At 40.4% G+C, this 16,397-nt stretch overlaps 1 protein-coding gene across 2 annotated transcripts in view; it reads left to right on the top strand.

The window, feature by feature from the left end:
• Positions 1-16,397, top strand: part of SRL (sarcalumenin) — a 432,041-nt gene that overhangs the window by 360,589 nt on the left and 55,055 nt on the right. For both annotated transcript variants that reach the window (XM_044089336.1, XM_044089335.1), the window contains one exon: positions 12,368-12,484. In XM_044089336.1, the coding sequence (XP_043945271.1) occupies positions 12,368-12,484 (117 nt within the window). The remainder of the gene's footprint in view (positions 1-12,367; positions 12,485-16,397) is intronic.

The raw sequence follows: 16,397 nt of genomic DNA, 5'->3' as shown, positions 1-16,397 counted from the left end.
AGGGGGAAGAGGATACCCCTGCCTGGATCCTGTGCTCAAAAAGAACTTATCAGAGAGGAACTCACCCACTTTAATTTTCGCCTCTAATCCCTCATATATCCTCCTAAACAACCTTATAATTTTATCAGGGAATTCAAACGCTTCCATTGGCCTGCTCATAAACTCCCGGCTTTACTTTGTAGAATGCTTTCTTTGCATCAAGACCCACCAACAGCAGTGGTAAGAAAATACATTCTGCTTCCCTCTGGATCATAAATGTTCTATTAATGCTTAGTGCCAGTAAATTATTAATCCCTAATGAGGTTGTATGTGGAGTGCTTATCACGTTCTGGGCATCACAAGAGCTAAGCAGCCATTCCTCAGCTCTTTCTTTGTCACAGCCTCTACTCTGCAGCTAACTCTCCTTTGCTAACTTATCAACAATGCCTGCTGCTGAGTTATTCAGCATGTTATAGTTAAGATATTTAACTCCATCTTTGCCGCTGGCTTGCTGGGTCTCTCGTGCTAATTGTGCTCAGCAGTACTGCACACTGCTGAATTATTCTTTTTTTGAAAAAAAAGTTACTATTCTCTCCCACCTTTTCAAACCTTGCTAACCAGTACATTTTTTTCTGTCTTAAATTCTTTCCTGAAATGGGTTTACTAACACCATGATTGCAACCTGCTGACAGTTTATTTCATTCCTTTTATTTATAGTATGATTTCCATAGACCCAGCCTCTTTACAGGAATTCAAGTGACAACAACAATGAATGACAGACGCATATCACATTTCATAATTACATTGATAAGAAGACATACAAATGCTTCTTATCCTACTTTTGAAAGTTAACCAACTTATTAAAAGAAATAAAATAATAAATATCTGAAACCAACATTGTTTCTGAGAAAACTATTTATGTAGCATATGTAGTATTTACTTTAGAAAAGTAAAGAATCTCCCATGTCATAATTACACTTGATGATCTACTTAATTTTAGTTTTACTATTAAAATATTATAACAAGATAATGTATTATGAATAGTTTTAAATGCTATGGAACCATTTAATCCTGTCTTGTAGGCATAATTCTTCTGATTCTAAATAAGTGTTACATTGCGCTACATATTCTAAGTAAGTCTCTTTAATGCATCTTAAAATAGTATAGTAAATAACTGTTGCTTTTTTGGCACATGCAATATATATGCATCTGTTGTAATCAAATTGTCATATAAGCAGAGACTTAACCAATGTCTTTCTTAATTATTTTATTTTTGTCAGACAATTAATACAATGTTTCAAGTAAATAATAACCAAAGCTATTCAAGCTATCAACATTTTGAATCAACTTTTCGATTATTATTATTATTTATTTTATTTATTTGTCCTTTGTAAACTGGGTTAGTCCACTGGGCTGGGGGCCCATTTTCAGTGGAGACCTGAGGAGAAAAGCTCCACAAGCACATGATAAAAAAGATGATGCCAAAAAATAATATACATATATTGTAACAAAACCAAGTTACATTGCAAGTTTAAAAACAAAAAAAGGGGGCAAGATAAAAAGACATGTGAATAACAACATTAATGCCTTATAGATAATTATTAAAAGTATCAGCAAAGCTTCACAAACACATGGTAAAAAAGATGATGTGAAAGAGTAATACACATATATTATAACCATACCAAGTTACATTGCAAGTTTAGGAACATTAAAAAGGACAAGATAAAGAGGCATGTGAGTAACAACATTAATGCCTTGTAGAAATCATTAAAAGTATGGATTTTGTGCATGTACAACAACAAAATGATAGAGGCAGAGCTGGTGGAACAAAACAGAATAGTAAGTGGAGTGTAGAAAGAGTGAAGAATAATTTAAGAGACAGAGAATAGCAAAGAGTGGTAGTTTACATGAACAGAATTACAGTATTTGATGTTTTTTAAATTTATTAGACAAAATAAATTTTGTGGGAAAACCATGAAAAAGCCAGGACTTGCATTCTTGAACCAGTAATCCTCAGATTATGTTGATCTGTCCAAGACAGAGAAAATAACAGCTGGTTGTTACTAGCAGCCAGGATCCGCCATGTTACGCACACTCAAGTCATTGCACCACTAGTTCCAGTATTACTCAGTTGTAGTCCATGTAGGTGTAAATGACCTGAGATGAACCTCCCTGGACAATATGAAGAGAGATACAAAGGAGCTCTGAGATTATGTGTCACAGGCTGGTATGTGCCTAGCACTGATCAGCATTCTACCTTCACCAAGACTGATGCCACAATATGAACAAAAGATGATTGACTTTAATAACTGGCTTAGTTTGTTGTGTCATTCTAAGGGGATTTAGTATTTGTCAGCATGGGAGGATATATGCATTGCCAAGGATGGTCTTCACTTATTCCCTCTAGGCTTTCAAATATTGGTTAAAACATTGTCCTTCCCCATAGAGTCTTTTTTAGGCAGTTCTAAATTAACAAACCTTGCAACACAGAAAAATCAAACTATGGGAATCTAAAGGTGTTACTGCTCAATGACAGGAATTCAAACAAGAACCTCCACTCCCCCAAGCTGTTCTTATCCTGGTGAATGCAGACATCTGTGCAGTTACCAAGATATGGTTTAAAGCCACAGAGCGTACCCTGGCAGCACAAGACTTCAGTGCCTTCCATACATTTAAACCAGCAACTGTGCAGACAGGGACTAAAGGTGGAAGTATCTCAATCTACATCAATAACAAGCATACCACAAGGTTGGTTAAACAGGATGACTTCCCAGAGTTTCTCCACATACAGATTGGCATAGACAAAGTCACATTCCCTATCCTAGCAAGCTATAGGTTACCCATTATGTCCCAAGAATCCCATAAATCATACTTAAACTTACTGGAGACACTCACCATTCAACCAAATACCATAATCATGGAGGATTTTAATTACGCCTTTACAGACTGGGAATTCTATATGATCCTAAATTTGTAGGCACATAGATTTCTGGACTATGTAAACACAAACACCACAGATCAGATAAAGCATATGCCCACTAGCAGTACAAACATATTGGACCTGGTAGTCACAAATATGAGAGAACGCTGCACCCCACCCAAATCTCAAAGCAGTCTCCTTTGAAATAAAAATCAGTTCTGCAACCCCAGTAAACCATGTAACAGTTAGGAACCATTCCAAGGTAAACTACCTTTTATTAAAGCTTTACTTCCTAAGATCTTCTAAATTAAGAAACCACTTACTTCCTGAATGCTTTTCTCCAAAATCCTATACTGAAAACACACTTCATTAGATTTACAATATCTGATAAATGGTGTGTGTTACATAAAATGAAAATTATGCTAGACAAAGGACTATACATTTGTATTAGTATCAAAGGTCTGTCTGTAGATGTTGATTTTATATTGCAGCGTTATGACAGAAAGACTGTACTTTGCTAAAAATACTAGTGTTGTGGACAAATGAAATGTTATATCTCTGTAAATGTGCAAGATAGAGCAAAGATATCAGGGGACCGCTAGGCCCCGTAAAAGCCTAGCCGTGCAACCCAAATTTGACCCACAAATCTGATTTATATGGGGTGATTTACTGATAACCTCTGTCCATCAGAGACATAAGAGCCAGATCAGTTGTGAATTGATTATTACCCATCCATTGGTCCAGGTGACTCTTAAATAGTGATAGGGAGGAAGTCTGCTTCACATGTATGGAGAGCCTGTTCAAGAGAATGGAAATTCTCAGAGAAACATATCTATCTCGCCAACATGTCCTAATTATGTTGCAAACAAAATTTAGATAATTTAATCTAGTAATTCTGATGCTGTTTGTTTTGCGGATGTGCAACAGATTCATCAAACAGGGTCCAGGGATGCCTTGTATGCCAGGCAAAGATCACCTCTTAGAAGTCTGTATGATACTGAGTAAAGAAACAGGACTTTGAGGTGATAGGACATTGTGTTTACTCCCTGTATTCTTTTTGTAAGGAACCTTTGTGGATGTTCCAGTTGCTGCATGTGTCTGGCCAGATACATACCAAAGGGGGTATTATACTGTATGATGGGCATGATGAGGGTCAAGTACAGTGTTTTTTATGTCCTCTCTGGACCTAGATGCCATGCCCTTGCTTATAAGCTGAGCAACACAGAAGGATTTTCTTACTACCTTGGACACATTGGGCAAAAGCTAGGTAACTGTCTACATGAATTCCCAGATCTCTGACTAGTTTATCAACTTTTAAGGGTGTTTTATTGATGACATAGTTACCCGGGGTAGCAGACTTCCCAAAAAGTACTATAATGTATTTCTTGGTACTGGGTTTTAAGCCATGGCTTTGGCACCAACCGTTTGTCTGTATTAGACCTTCTAGAAGTGTGTTCTCATCTTAGGGGGTATCAATGACGGCTCCCAGTTTGCAATCATCTATGAACTTGGTTAGCAAGAGGCTTTTGACACTGGCTTTGACATCTGAGAAGTAGATGCCACAGAGGGGTGGTCCTAGCACAGAGCTCTAGGGGACTCCACTGGTGACTGGCCTCTTTGTGGAGGTGGCCTCACCGATTCTAATCTCCTGGGTCTTATCAGTGAGCCAGCTAGCTATCCAGTGTGTTATGAAGGGGTTTATACCTACTTCTGTAAGTTTGTTGACAATACCTGAGTGGGGTGTTGTATCAAATACCTTAGCCAGATCTAGGTAGGCAGTATGCACAGTTTTTCTCTCATCCATTGCCTTAGTGACCTTTTCAAAGATGTCCACCAGATTCAGTAAGCATGATCTGCCTTTGAGAAAGACAAACTGTGATGGATCCGGTCTCTGGAGGTGTCCTATGTCCTTGTTGATAATTTCCATGATAATTTTTTCCATGACTTTTCAAATAAGATTTGTCAGACTAATGAGTGTGTAGTTTCGAGGACATGAAGTAAATATTGTGGGAAGAAATATGCAGGGAATTGTTATGGCTAGGCTTGTATAGGCCCTAGGTTCAATAGCCTAGTACCAACCTATGAACCTATATTAAAGGTCCTCCTCACTTATGAAGATGGATGACTGTCACAGTCCTCCATTCACATGGCACAAAGCCTGTTTTAAGACTATAATTAAATAATGACTCCAGGGGTCCTGATAAGTTGTATTTTAGACTATTCATCCTAGGATGTTATCTGAGGCCCATTGAGGCCATGTTCTTGGTTTAAGTGAGTGCAGCCATGCATGCTCCCTAGTTATAGTTGGAGAGGTTATGTTTGAGGGTATTATTTGGGTGGGGGGGTAAAGCTGGAATGAATTTATCCACTAATAGGTTCTCTATATCGCCAAACTCGGTGAATGTGGCAGCATTAACAACCAGTTCAACGTACTGCTTTGTGCTGCCCTTGAGGTTTCTAACATAGCTGTTGAAGGCCTTATAGTTATCTTTCACCTGGGAGGATATCTTAACCTCAATGTTTTCTTTGCTTGACGTAATTAGCCCTCTTAGTTGCCTATTTACTTTGATGAGAGAGCTTTTATCTTTATGGGACTTACCATTCCTTATTTTTGCCATATTTTTTTCCTTTTGTTGTATATCTTGTTTAATTTGGGATGCCGCCAAAGCAGTTTGTTTGTGGGGCTAGCTTTGGCTTACTTCTGGTAGTTACAGCAACCTCTACGCAATCATTCACATGGTTGTTCAGAGTTTTTGGGAGCAATTCAGTATAGGCTAGTGTGTTCTTGGAGTTTGGAGGGGCATTGAATTTTAATAAACCATCATTTAATAACAGGTAATTTGCCTTGGGATAGTTCATGGTTGTTACTGGTTTTAATAGGATTACATATTTGATTTTGATTTCTAAGGAGACAGCTTTATGGTTGGACCTTACCAGGCAGGACAAGATATGGAGGGGGGGTGGGGTACAGCATTCTCCCATATTTTTAAGCAAAAGGTCCAGTATGTTGGAACCCCTCATGGGAGTATTCACTGTTTGATCAAGGAAGGTTATTTGTATTTACAAAGTCCAGAAGTCTCTGTGCTTGTAGATCTGAGGCCATGTAGGATTCCCAATCATTATAGGGGTAATTAAACTCTCCCATGAGTAGGGTGTTAGATTGGATGGCAAGTGTCTCCAGTAGGTCCAAATATGTATCGTGAGCTTTTTGGGACATGGAGGGTGACCTATATCTGGCTGGTATATGGTACGGGATTTTGTCTGTGATGATCTGTACATGGAGGAACTCCAGCAGGTCATCCTATTTGACTACCTCAGAAGTGTGCTTGTTATTGATGCATATTGAGACACCTCCCCCTCAGCTCTTGTCTGGTCTAAAAGTGTGGAAGGTACTGAAAACATGTAATGCCGGGGTACTCGCTGTTGTTTTAAACCATGTCTCAGTAACTGCACAGATGTCTATGTTCTTGAGAGTGAGGAGGGCTTGGATGGAGTGTAGTTTTTTTGTTTGTTTGTTTATTTAGGCTTCTGGCATTGAGCAGTAACACCATGAGGTTCTGTTGATTTGATTTTGCTATGGCTGTAGGTTGGTCAATTTAGTATTGCCTAAAAAGCACTATACAACAGACAATGTCTTAGCCAGTATTCAAAAGTCTAGAGGGGAAAGGTGCAAACCATCCTTGAGAAAGCAATATAATCTTTTGACCATGTCCTCGCAAATATTGGATCCCCTTAGAATTACATCAGAAAGACAGCCAATTGTTGAAATCAATAATGTTTTTACAAATATTGTGGCATCTTCCTCGGTGATGGTAATATGCTGCTCAATGCCAGGCTCATACCAGCTTGAGACACATAGTCTGAAAGCTCCATGATGTCTCTCTCCATAGAGTCCGTGGAGGTAACCCTGAAGCTGAACTTCAGAAATATAGGAACTTTGTTTTACTGATGACTATACTCTCTTAGCAAGTAATGAAGTAAGCGATAAGGTCTCAGAATTCCAAGCCCCTTCAAACACAGATAACACAATGGCCTATGCAGAATTGTTCACAGAAACTCTGTACAGCCATGTCAATGGTAGCATAGAGGCTGCTGTACCTAACAGAAGTAACCCCAAAACAATCTCTAAAAACAAACCACCCTGGTGGAATCCAAAATTAAACAGGTTGTACAATAAGAGAAAAAAGTCATAGCTAAAATTAGTAATAATAACACCCAAAAATGTAAAAAACAAAAAACCTCTCTCATCAAACTAAGTAGACAACTCAGAGAGCTAATTAAGTCCAAGAAAACCAGTTTTGAGGTAGACATAGCTTCCCAGGCCAAGGACAACCACAATGTCTTCTTTAGTTATGTCAGAAACCTCAAAGGCAGCACATAACATTGCGCTGTACTGTTGTAAATGGAGCCATGTTCACGGAGCCAGGAGATACTGAAAACCTACTGGCAACAAATTCAGCTTCAACTTTAACCCTCCACTCACTCCAGCCACCTCCCAGGAAATACCATCTCACACAACGGCTCCAACTATCAATAGGGAGTAGATCCTAGCTGCACTGTTAAAGGCCAAGAAACAGCTTTTATGGGCCCTGATAATATCCTAGGATGCCTCCTAAATAGCCTAAAATATGACCTATCAGGGTCACTGGAGTCATAATTTAACTATAGCTTCCGAACAGTGTTTCAGTCACCTGAATGGAAGACTGCAATGGTCATCGCTCTACACAACGGAAGACCATCAACAGATTCTGGGAGCTGCAGATCCGTTAGTCTGGCTAGTCTCATATGCAAAGCTTTGGAAAGAATTATCATGGAAATGATTAACAATGACATTAGGAAACCTTCAGACAATGGACCCCACCCAGTTTGATTTTGTCAAAGGCAGGTCATGCCTACTAAACCTGGTGGACTTCTTTGAGGAGGTCACCAAGGCAATAAAAGTAGACAAAACAGTACAGACTGCCGACCTTGATCTGGCTAAGGCATTTGATACAATACCCCACTTGGGAATTGCAAACAAACTCACGGAATTAGGCATAAGCACCTATGTAGCACTCTGAATAGCCACATGGCTCAAACATAGGACCCAGGAAGTTATAATAAAAGAGGCCACCTCCACAAAGAGACCAGTCACTATTAAAGTCCCTCAGGGGTCTGTACTGGATCTGCTCCTGTTTGGCATCTACTTCCCGGAAGTCAAGGCCAATGTCATGGGCCTCTGTCTGACTAAGTTTGTAGATGATTGCAAACTAGGATCAGTCAGAAAATCCCCCAAGATACTAATACCTTCCAGGAAGGTCTAATGCAAACAAATGACTGGTGCAAAAGCTGTGGCTTAAAACTCAGTGCCAGGAAATGCATAATAGTGCCTTTTGGGAAGTCAGAAATAGTGTCTTTTAGCAAGTCAGCAACAATGGGAAACTACCACATTGATAAAACACCCCAGAAGTCATGGATTTGTGAACGCACGTAGATAGTAACCTAGCCTTCAACCAGCATGTGTCTAAGGTAATAAGAAAATCATTCTGCATCACTCAACTTCATGGCAACTAGGCTCATGGAGGGCATCGTGCACTGTATTAGGCCCTCATCAGACCTGTCATTGAGTATAACACCCCTTTTGGTATGTACATGATCAAGCATATGCAACAACTGGAATATTCACAGTTTCCTCACAAAAATAATACAGGTCATAAACACAATGTCATCTACAGATTTCCTCAAAGCCCTAACTCTATACACTCTTTCCTACAGACTGCTGAGCGGAGATCTATGCCTGGTATACAAGGCATCTTAGATCCCACTTTGATGGACTTCTTACGTATCCGTAGAGTGAACAGCATCTGAACTATGAGATCTAAGGACCTAATTTTTGCTTACGACATAAATAGGACATGTTGGAGGGACAGATGTGTATCTCAGAGAATTCCTATTCTCTGGAATGGACTTTCCAGCCATGTTAAGTAGAGCCCTTCCCTAACCCTATTCAAGCATAACCTGGACCAGTGATTGGGAAATCAAAAATTCACCCCAAGTCTCGCATTTATGTCATTGATGGACAGTGGCAACCATTAAATCATGCCCATGGTAACATAAACCCTTTGGAATAACCTCTAAGACACAATAACTCGTGGGATACATTTGGGTTCTATGGCTAAGCTTATAAAGGCCATAGTGACCATTAGCCTAGTATGTGCCTATGAACCTGTAAGACTGAACAGACAGAACATCCTGCTGTATCTTCCGGATGAGGGAGAAAATATCATTCTTTATATACAATAGATTTATATCATATGCATAAACTATAAACACCAGCTGAAATGATAGGTGGCTTTGGTCACCTATAACCAAAAAAAAAAAAAAGTAATGACCTAAAATAGATACTTTGGGTACACCTCATCCTTGACTTAAAGGGTTAGTAGCCCTTAAATTTTGTCACATTTTTCTGGGCATATAAATAAAACTATATCAATTCAAGTATGGGGCTGATGAGCCTTAATCCCTTTAGAGTAGTGAAGCTCTCAGTAACATTGACCAAGTCAAATGCTTTGGATAAACCAGTAAATGGGGCCATACAGGTTTTAGCATTCTTATAGGCCACTGCATCATTCCTGAGTATTAGAGGGAATGGTGCAGGTCAGGTAGTCTTTCTGAAAGCCATTTTGGAAGTTTGCTAACAACATATTGCCTTCCTAGTAATTCCATAGTTTTTTTCAAAATATTTAAGTAGCAGATCTAATAGGGCTGTAGGCTTATAGTTTTCAGTGATCTCCTTATCATATTTCTTGTATACTGGTACAGTTGTTATCAATTTCCAATCAGGGTGGAATGAACTAGCCAGTATTGATGAGTTAAAGATATGAGTAATCAGCCACAGTGGTATTTCTGTATTCAACTTAAGGAAGCAAAGATGCAGTCTCTTCTGAATAGAAAGGTGTTTGAATCTGCCGTGAGTACTAACACCATAAACTTGTAATTCATACTGTAACATCAAGTTAGATAAATAGGGTGAACAACCCAAACACCAGGCATTACTTCAGCATCATCCACTAGTGGTAAATATATATTAAACAAGTTGGCTATATCTGCCTCAGTAATAACTAATCTTCCATCACTTCTCAGAAGGCCTTGAATTCATAATTCATTCCATTGCTGTAATTTCTAATCACTACTTTCCTCATCTTTGTAGAACTTTCTTGAATATTTGTCACCCATCCTTCAGTGCCACATAGGTTCATAGGTGATTACTAGACTAACAGCCCTAGAAGACCTTTTAGCCTGGACATTTTTTCCCATTTGCAAATGGAAGCATAAATTACTCAGGGGCATATTGTTGGGTTTAGATGATTGAGAATTTATAAACTGCCCAATAGGGCATAGGTGCTAGTCCAAGGGTATATTTCCATTCCCCGTCCATTAGTCCAGGTTGCATTTGGAATGAGTCAGGGATGAACTCTACTTCACGTGGATGGGAAGCCTGTTCCAGAGCAGAAGTAGTCTTTGAAAGACATGTCTCTTCAGGTTTACCTTCACTTTATCAAACATGGTTTGTGTGAGCAGGCATTTCCGCAAATTGAGTGAGCGAATCACGGAAAGCCTTTGAGTACAAATGTCGAGACTGGTTTAGTTGAAAACCATTTTCGACATTTGTCCATGTGTTTGAATGGCTAAATGCATTCGCATTGTAGCCATTCGAACATATGGTAGTCACTGTTATGAGTTTTGTGCGGGTGTCCATTCAATGGAAGGACGTTGCACAAACCATGTTAGATGAAATGAAGGTAAACCGTCTCTCCAACATATACTATTTATGTTGAAAAAAAAGCTTGGGTTCTTCAGTCAGGTAATTCTAATGATGCCAGGCATAGATCCCCTCTCAGTAGTCTGTAGGACACTGAGTATAAAGATAAGGCTTTGAGGCAATCTGCATATTCCCTCTGGCTTATGTTTTATATTCTTTTTGTGAGGAACTTCTGGGTTATTCCAGCTGTTGCATATGCCTGGTTAGGTACCTACCAAAGGCAGGACTGTACTCAATGACTGGCCTAATGATGGCTGAGTACAGCAGGACAATGGCATCTTTGGACCTGCATGCCATACCTTTCCTTATAAGTTCCTCAGTATAGAATGATTTCTGTCAGCACCAGACACATGATGGTCAAAATCAAATTGTCCACATATGTTCCCAAGCCCTTAAGCACTAGGTCTTCTGTTAGGGGCTGTATTGTATGTGGGGTAATTCCAAGGGGTGGCTGAGTTTCCAAAGGATACTATTATACATTTTTTGGAATTCAGTTTTAGACCAGGGCTTTGGCACCAATTATTAGTTTACAAAAAGTCATCTTGCAGGATATTAGTGTCCTTAGGGGATTCTATGACTGTGCCAAGCTTGCAGTGATCTGCAGACTTGCTCAACCAGAGGCCTTTAACATTAGCTTTGACTTCAGAAAAATGGGTGCCAAAGAAGAGCATACCTAGAATCTAGCTGTAGTGACTAACTTTTTTGAAAAGGTAGAGTACATTCTCCCAACTTCCTGCGTCCTATCTGTGAGCCAGTTGGCTATCCAATGGCTGATACAGGAGTTTACCCCTTGTTTCATGAGATTGTCTACAATGCCTAAATACAGAAGAGTATTGAGTGCTTTGGCCAGGTCAAGATTGGCAATATGTGCCATGTTTTCCCTCATCTATAGCTTTGGTGACTTTCTTGAAAAAGTCCACCAGGTTGAATAGCCATAATTTGCCTTTGACAAAGCCAAACTGTGTTGCATCCAGTGCCTGAAGGATTTCTGTGGTTTTATTTATAATATCCATGATAATTCTTACCATGCATTAAGATATATGAGATTAGCCAGACTTATGGGTCTTTAGTTACCTGAGTCAATAGATGGCCTGCTTTGTGCAGAGGGATAAATGTAATGTAAATGTTCCTCCTTATTATTTCTCCTTGTTATTGTAATAACGTATCAGAACAGTAACCTCTTTCATCATCCCTGCTTATAACTAACCCTTGTTGCTATCACTATTTTTCTAGACATTGCTATGTAATGGCTGACTTCTGCCTCATTTTCTTTAATTCATTTTACTGCATTTACCACATGAGACCACCTGGAATCGATATTCCTCTTTCAGGGTCAGCACAGAGGTAAAGGTAACTGACTGCTTCACTTTATGCAAAGGAGGGGAGATGGGATTCAATTCCAGCAGTTTAGGCTTACAACTCACTGGCTTATGTATTGTTCAGAAGTTTATATATTGATTTTAAAGAGGTTCTGATGCTTTTTTGCTATTTTCTGTGCAAAATACCCTATACTGACAGCTTAGTCTTCTTTCTTTGCCAAACGTGCTAGGCTTGAAAGTCTTGCCGCTTATGCCTTCTTCATTTCCTTGAAGCTAATGGCTTTTTGCTGGGTGTTACAAAGAGAGTGATACTGATTTGTTCGCTTGTTCTTCTTTTATTTTTTGCAGATGGAGAAATCTCCTCAAAGCCCATGGTGCTGTTCCTGGGACCATGGAGTGTTGGCAAGTCCACTATGATCAACTATCTTCTGGGACTGGAAGACTCAACCCACCAGCTCTATACAGGTATTCTAATGTTATGAAATGTTACACGAAAGTGGAACTCTAACAATGGAAGCATGTTGCAGGACAGATTTATCCAGAGAGAGAGAGAGAGACAGAGTGCAGTTGCTTAAAGTAACTCCACATGGGAGACTTAGCAAAGTCAAAGCACTGCTTGTAGCCACATTTCCATGGCTTAGGTAATGTGGTAATGTGTTTTGCACTGCAGAGAAACTGCACAAAGCAAAAACAATTAGCATGACCTAACTGTAGAAGTGAGAGCTTGGAATTTGTAGATGAACAGGTTTATAGCTGACCAGAAGAAACCATGTCACCCCAATATTAGTGTATTAATTTCTTGCCATGTGTTGAAGGTCAGTAGATTGTAATGTCTGAATGGCTGAACTGAAAGTCTGGAACACTATTATGTATTTTGCAAACAGTACATAATGCCTTTCTGAAGGAAAGCCTTGTGCTGTAGAGGCAAGTTTTCCACGTATAACATTGATGATCTAGGATTGGTAGTTAGCATGGGACATCCAAGTTCTGATGAAAAGAAAAAGATGACCCCAGAGTGCTGTTTTTTTTTCTACACTGAGGTTCAGGAGCACTGTTGATCTTAAAATGACATATGGTGGAAGCCAGAGGTCCAGCAACTAACACTGGGCAAGACTGCAATCCAAGTTGTAGCTTGTTACAGATCCCCCACCATGCCCCAGGATTCCCATTCTTTATTTCTTAAGATGCTGGAAAATACTAAGGTGCAACCCAATACCTTAATTATGGACGATTTCAACTACCTCACCATCAACTGGGAAAACTACTCATTTAACAACTCATTCACTCAATGTTTTCTAGAATTCATAAATTCCAACGCCTTGGATCAGCTTGTCCACACCCACACCAGGGGCAGCAATATCCTGGACCTGGTCATCACCGATATGGCAAGTTTTCCACGTATAACATTGGTGATCTAGGATTGGTAGTAGGCGTGGGACATCCAAGTTCTGATGAAAAGAAAAAGATGACCCCAGAGTGCTGTTTTTTTTTTTTTTGCACTGAGGTTCAGGAGTACTGTTGATCTTAAAATGACATATGGTGGAAGGCAGAGGTTCAGCAACTAACACTGGGCAAGACTGTAATCCAAGTTGTAGCTTGTTACAGATCCTCCACCATGCCCCAGGATTCCCAATCTTCATTTCTTAAGATACTGGAAAATATTAAGGTGCAACCCAATACCTTAATTATAGGCGATTTCAACTATCCCACCATCAACTGGGAAAACTACTCATGTACCAGCTCATTCATATTAAAATATTAAGGTGCAACCCAATACCTTAATTATGGGTGATTTCAACTACCCCACTATCAACTGGGAAAACTACTCATGTACCAGCTCATTCACTCAATGTTTTCTAGAATTCATAAATTCCAATGCCTTGGATCAGCTTGTCCACACCTCCACCAGGGGCAGCAATATCCTGGACCTGGTCATTACCAATATGGGTAACAGGTGTTCTATGCTAGAGGTCAGCTCGTCACTGGTCAGATCCGACCACAAGCTAATCACCCTAGACGTCCATATCCCACTTCCCATTAAGGAAACCACTGTCAAAAACTACTCCAAAGCCAACTTCATGCTTCTTAAGACAGAAGTGGCAAACTTCACGATGCCCATGTGACGGAAACTAGAGGTGCGAATCTTACACAAATGCACTGTATAAACACACATGCCATCCCCAACAGAACCAAGATGCTATCCTTCAAAAAAGGAAGCCAATCTGGTGGTCCCCTGCCATAAACAAACTCTACAACAGAAGGAAGAAGCTGTTGCAAAAAAGAGTAAAATCCCAAGATTGGAGGAACTCCCTGGTCCGCCTCAGCAAGAAGCTGAGATCCCTCATAAAATCCTCCAAAGCCAGTTATGAAAATAAAATTGCCACTGATTCCAAAGACAACCACAAAGCATTCTACAGCTATGTCAAGAATCTCAATGGCAACACTCAGATCTGCTCTGAGTTACAACACAATGGCACTAAATATACAGAACCAACCGTTATTGCCAACATCCTGGCAGATAGGTTCAGTGCTAACTTTACCCCCCTCTCACCCTCCAAAGGGCCCATCTTATTACTAGAAGAGTGCAAAGGCCCTATAATCATGGATGAACAAATAAAGATAGCACTCTCCAAAGCCAAGAACACAGCATCCATGGGACCAGACAACATCCCAGGCTGCATACTGCACAAACTACAGAATGAACTGGCACCCCACCAAAGTACCATGTTCAGTCATAGCCTCACCTCAGGCTATGTGCCTACTGAATGGCGCACAGTGACGGTTATCCTACTCCACAAAGGGGGTGCCACCACGGACTCCAGAAACTACCACCCCATTAGTCTGACTAGCCTGGTCTGCAAGGCCCTGGAACATATCATTTTGGAGCTTATTAACAAAGACATAGGTAACCTCCAAACCCTGGACCCCACTCAGTTTGGGTTTGTAAAATGCAAATCATGTCTCCTAACCCTGATAGACTTCTTTGAAGCAGTCACTAGACTGGTAGTGCACTAGGCAAGGTAGTGCACACAGCCTATCATGAACTCTCCAAGCCTTGCGATACCATCCCCCACTCTGGAATTATAGATAAAGTCACTAAACTGGGCATAAATCCCTATGTCACAAGATGGGGGGGCCAACTGGCTCACTGACAGAACCCACACAGTAAAAGTAGCCGACTCTAAGTCCGACGTTCTAACAGTAGTGGTCTGCTGGTAAACCAGAGCATTTAACATGGCAAAGGGCTATTGTAGAACTCCACAACCTATGGGAAATGAGATGTTGCATGGATGCTGGCAGCTATAAGACATAGATCTGATGTTGTCAATTTTCATTCTGTCTTCAACTGATGGGTTCACATCTGATCCTCCAAAAAAAGGAAGCCAGTCTGGTGGTCCTTTGCCATAAACAAACTCTACAACGGAAGAAAGAAACTGTAGCAAAAAAGAGTAAAATCCCATGACTGGTGGAACTCCCTGGTCAACCTCAGTAAGAAGCTGAGATCCCTCATAAAATCCTCCAAAGCTAGTTACAAAAACAAAATTGCCACTGACTCTAAAGACAACCACAAAGTTTTCTATAGCTATGTCAAGAATCTAAATGGGAACACTCAGATCTGCTCTGAGTTACAGCACAATGGCACTAAATATACAGAACCAACTGATATTGCCAACATCCTAGCAGAGAGGTTCAGTGCCAACTTTACCCCCCTCTCACCCCCTAGAGGGCCCATTTCTACACCAAAAGAATGCAAAGTTCCTATAATCATGGCTGCACAGGTAAAAAACACACTCTCCAAAGCCAAGAACACAGCATCCATGGGACCTGACAATATCCCAGGCTGCATTCTACATGAACTACAGAATGAACTGGCACCCTACCTAAGTACCATGTTCAATCATAGCCTCACCTCAGGCTTTGTACCCACTGAATGGCGCACTGCGATGGTTATCCCACTCCACAAAGGGGGAGCCACGATGGACCCCAGGAACTACCGCTCCATTAGCCTGATGAGCCTGGTCTGTAAGGCCATGGAATGTATCATCGTGGAACTCATAAACAAAGACATTGGTAATCTCCAAACTCTGGACCCTACCCAGTTTGGATTTGTAAAAGGCAGATCATGTCTCCTAAACCTGATTAACTTCTTTGAAGCAGTCACCAAAGCCATAGATGAGGGTAAAATGGTTCACACAGCTTATCTAGATCTCGCCAAGGCTTTCGACACCATCCCCCACTCTGAAATTATAGATAAGCTCACTAAACTAGGTATAAATCCCTATGTCACAAGATGGGTTGCCAACTGGCTCACGGACAGAACCCACACTGTGAAAGTAGCGGATTCCATATCCGACATCAGACCAGTGACAAGTGGAGT

Source organism: Protopterus annectens, chromosome 12.part0 (genome assembly GCF_019279795.1).
Source record: "Protopterus annectens isolate FY-2018-M chromosome 12.part0, PAN1.0, whole genome shotgun sequence".
NCBI lineage: Eukaryota > Metazoa > Chordata > Ceratodontiformes > Protopteridae > Protopterus > Protopterus annectens.
The sequence above is the reverse complement of the archived record's forward strand: the minus strand, read 5'-3'. Positions and strand labels throughout refer to the sequence as shown.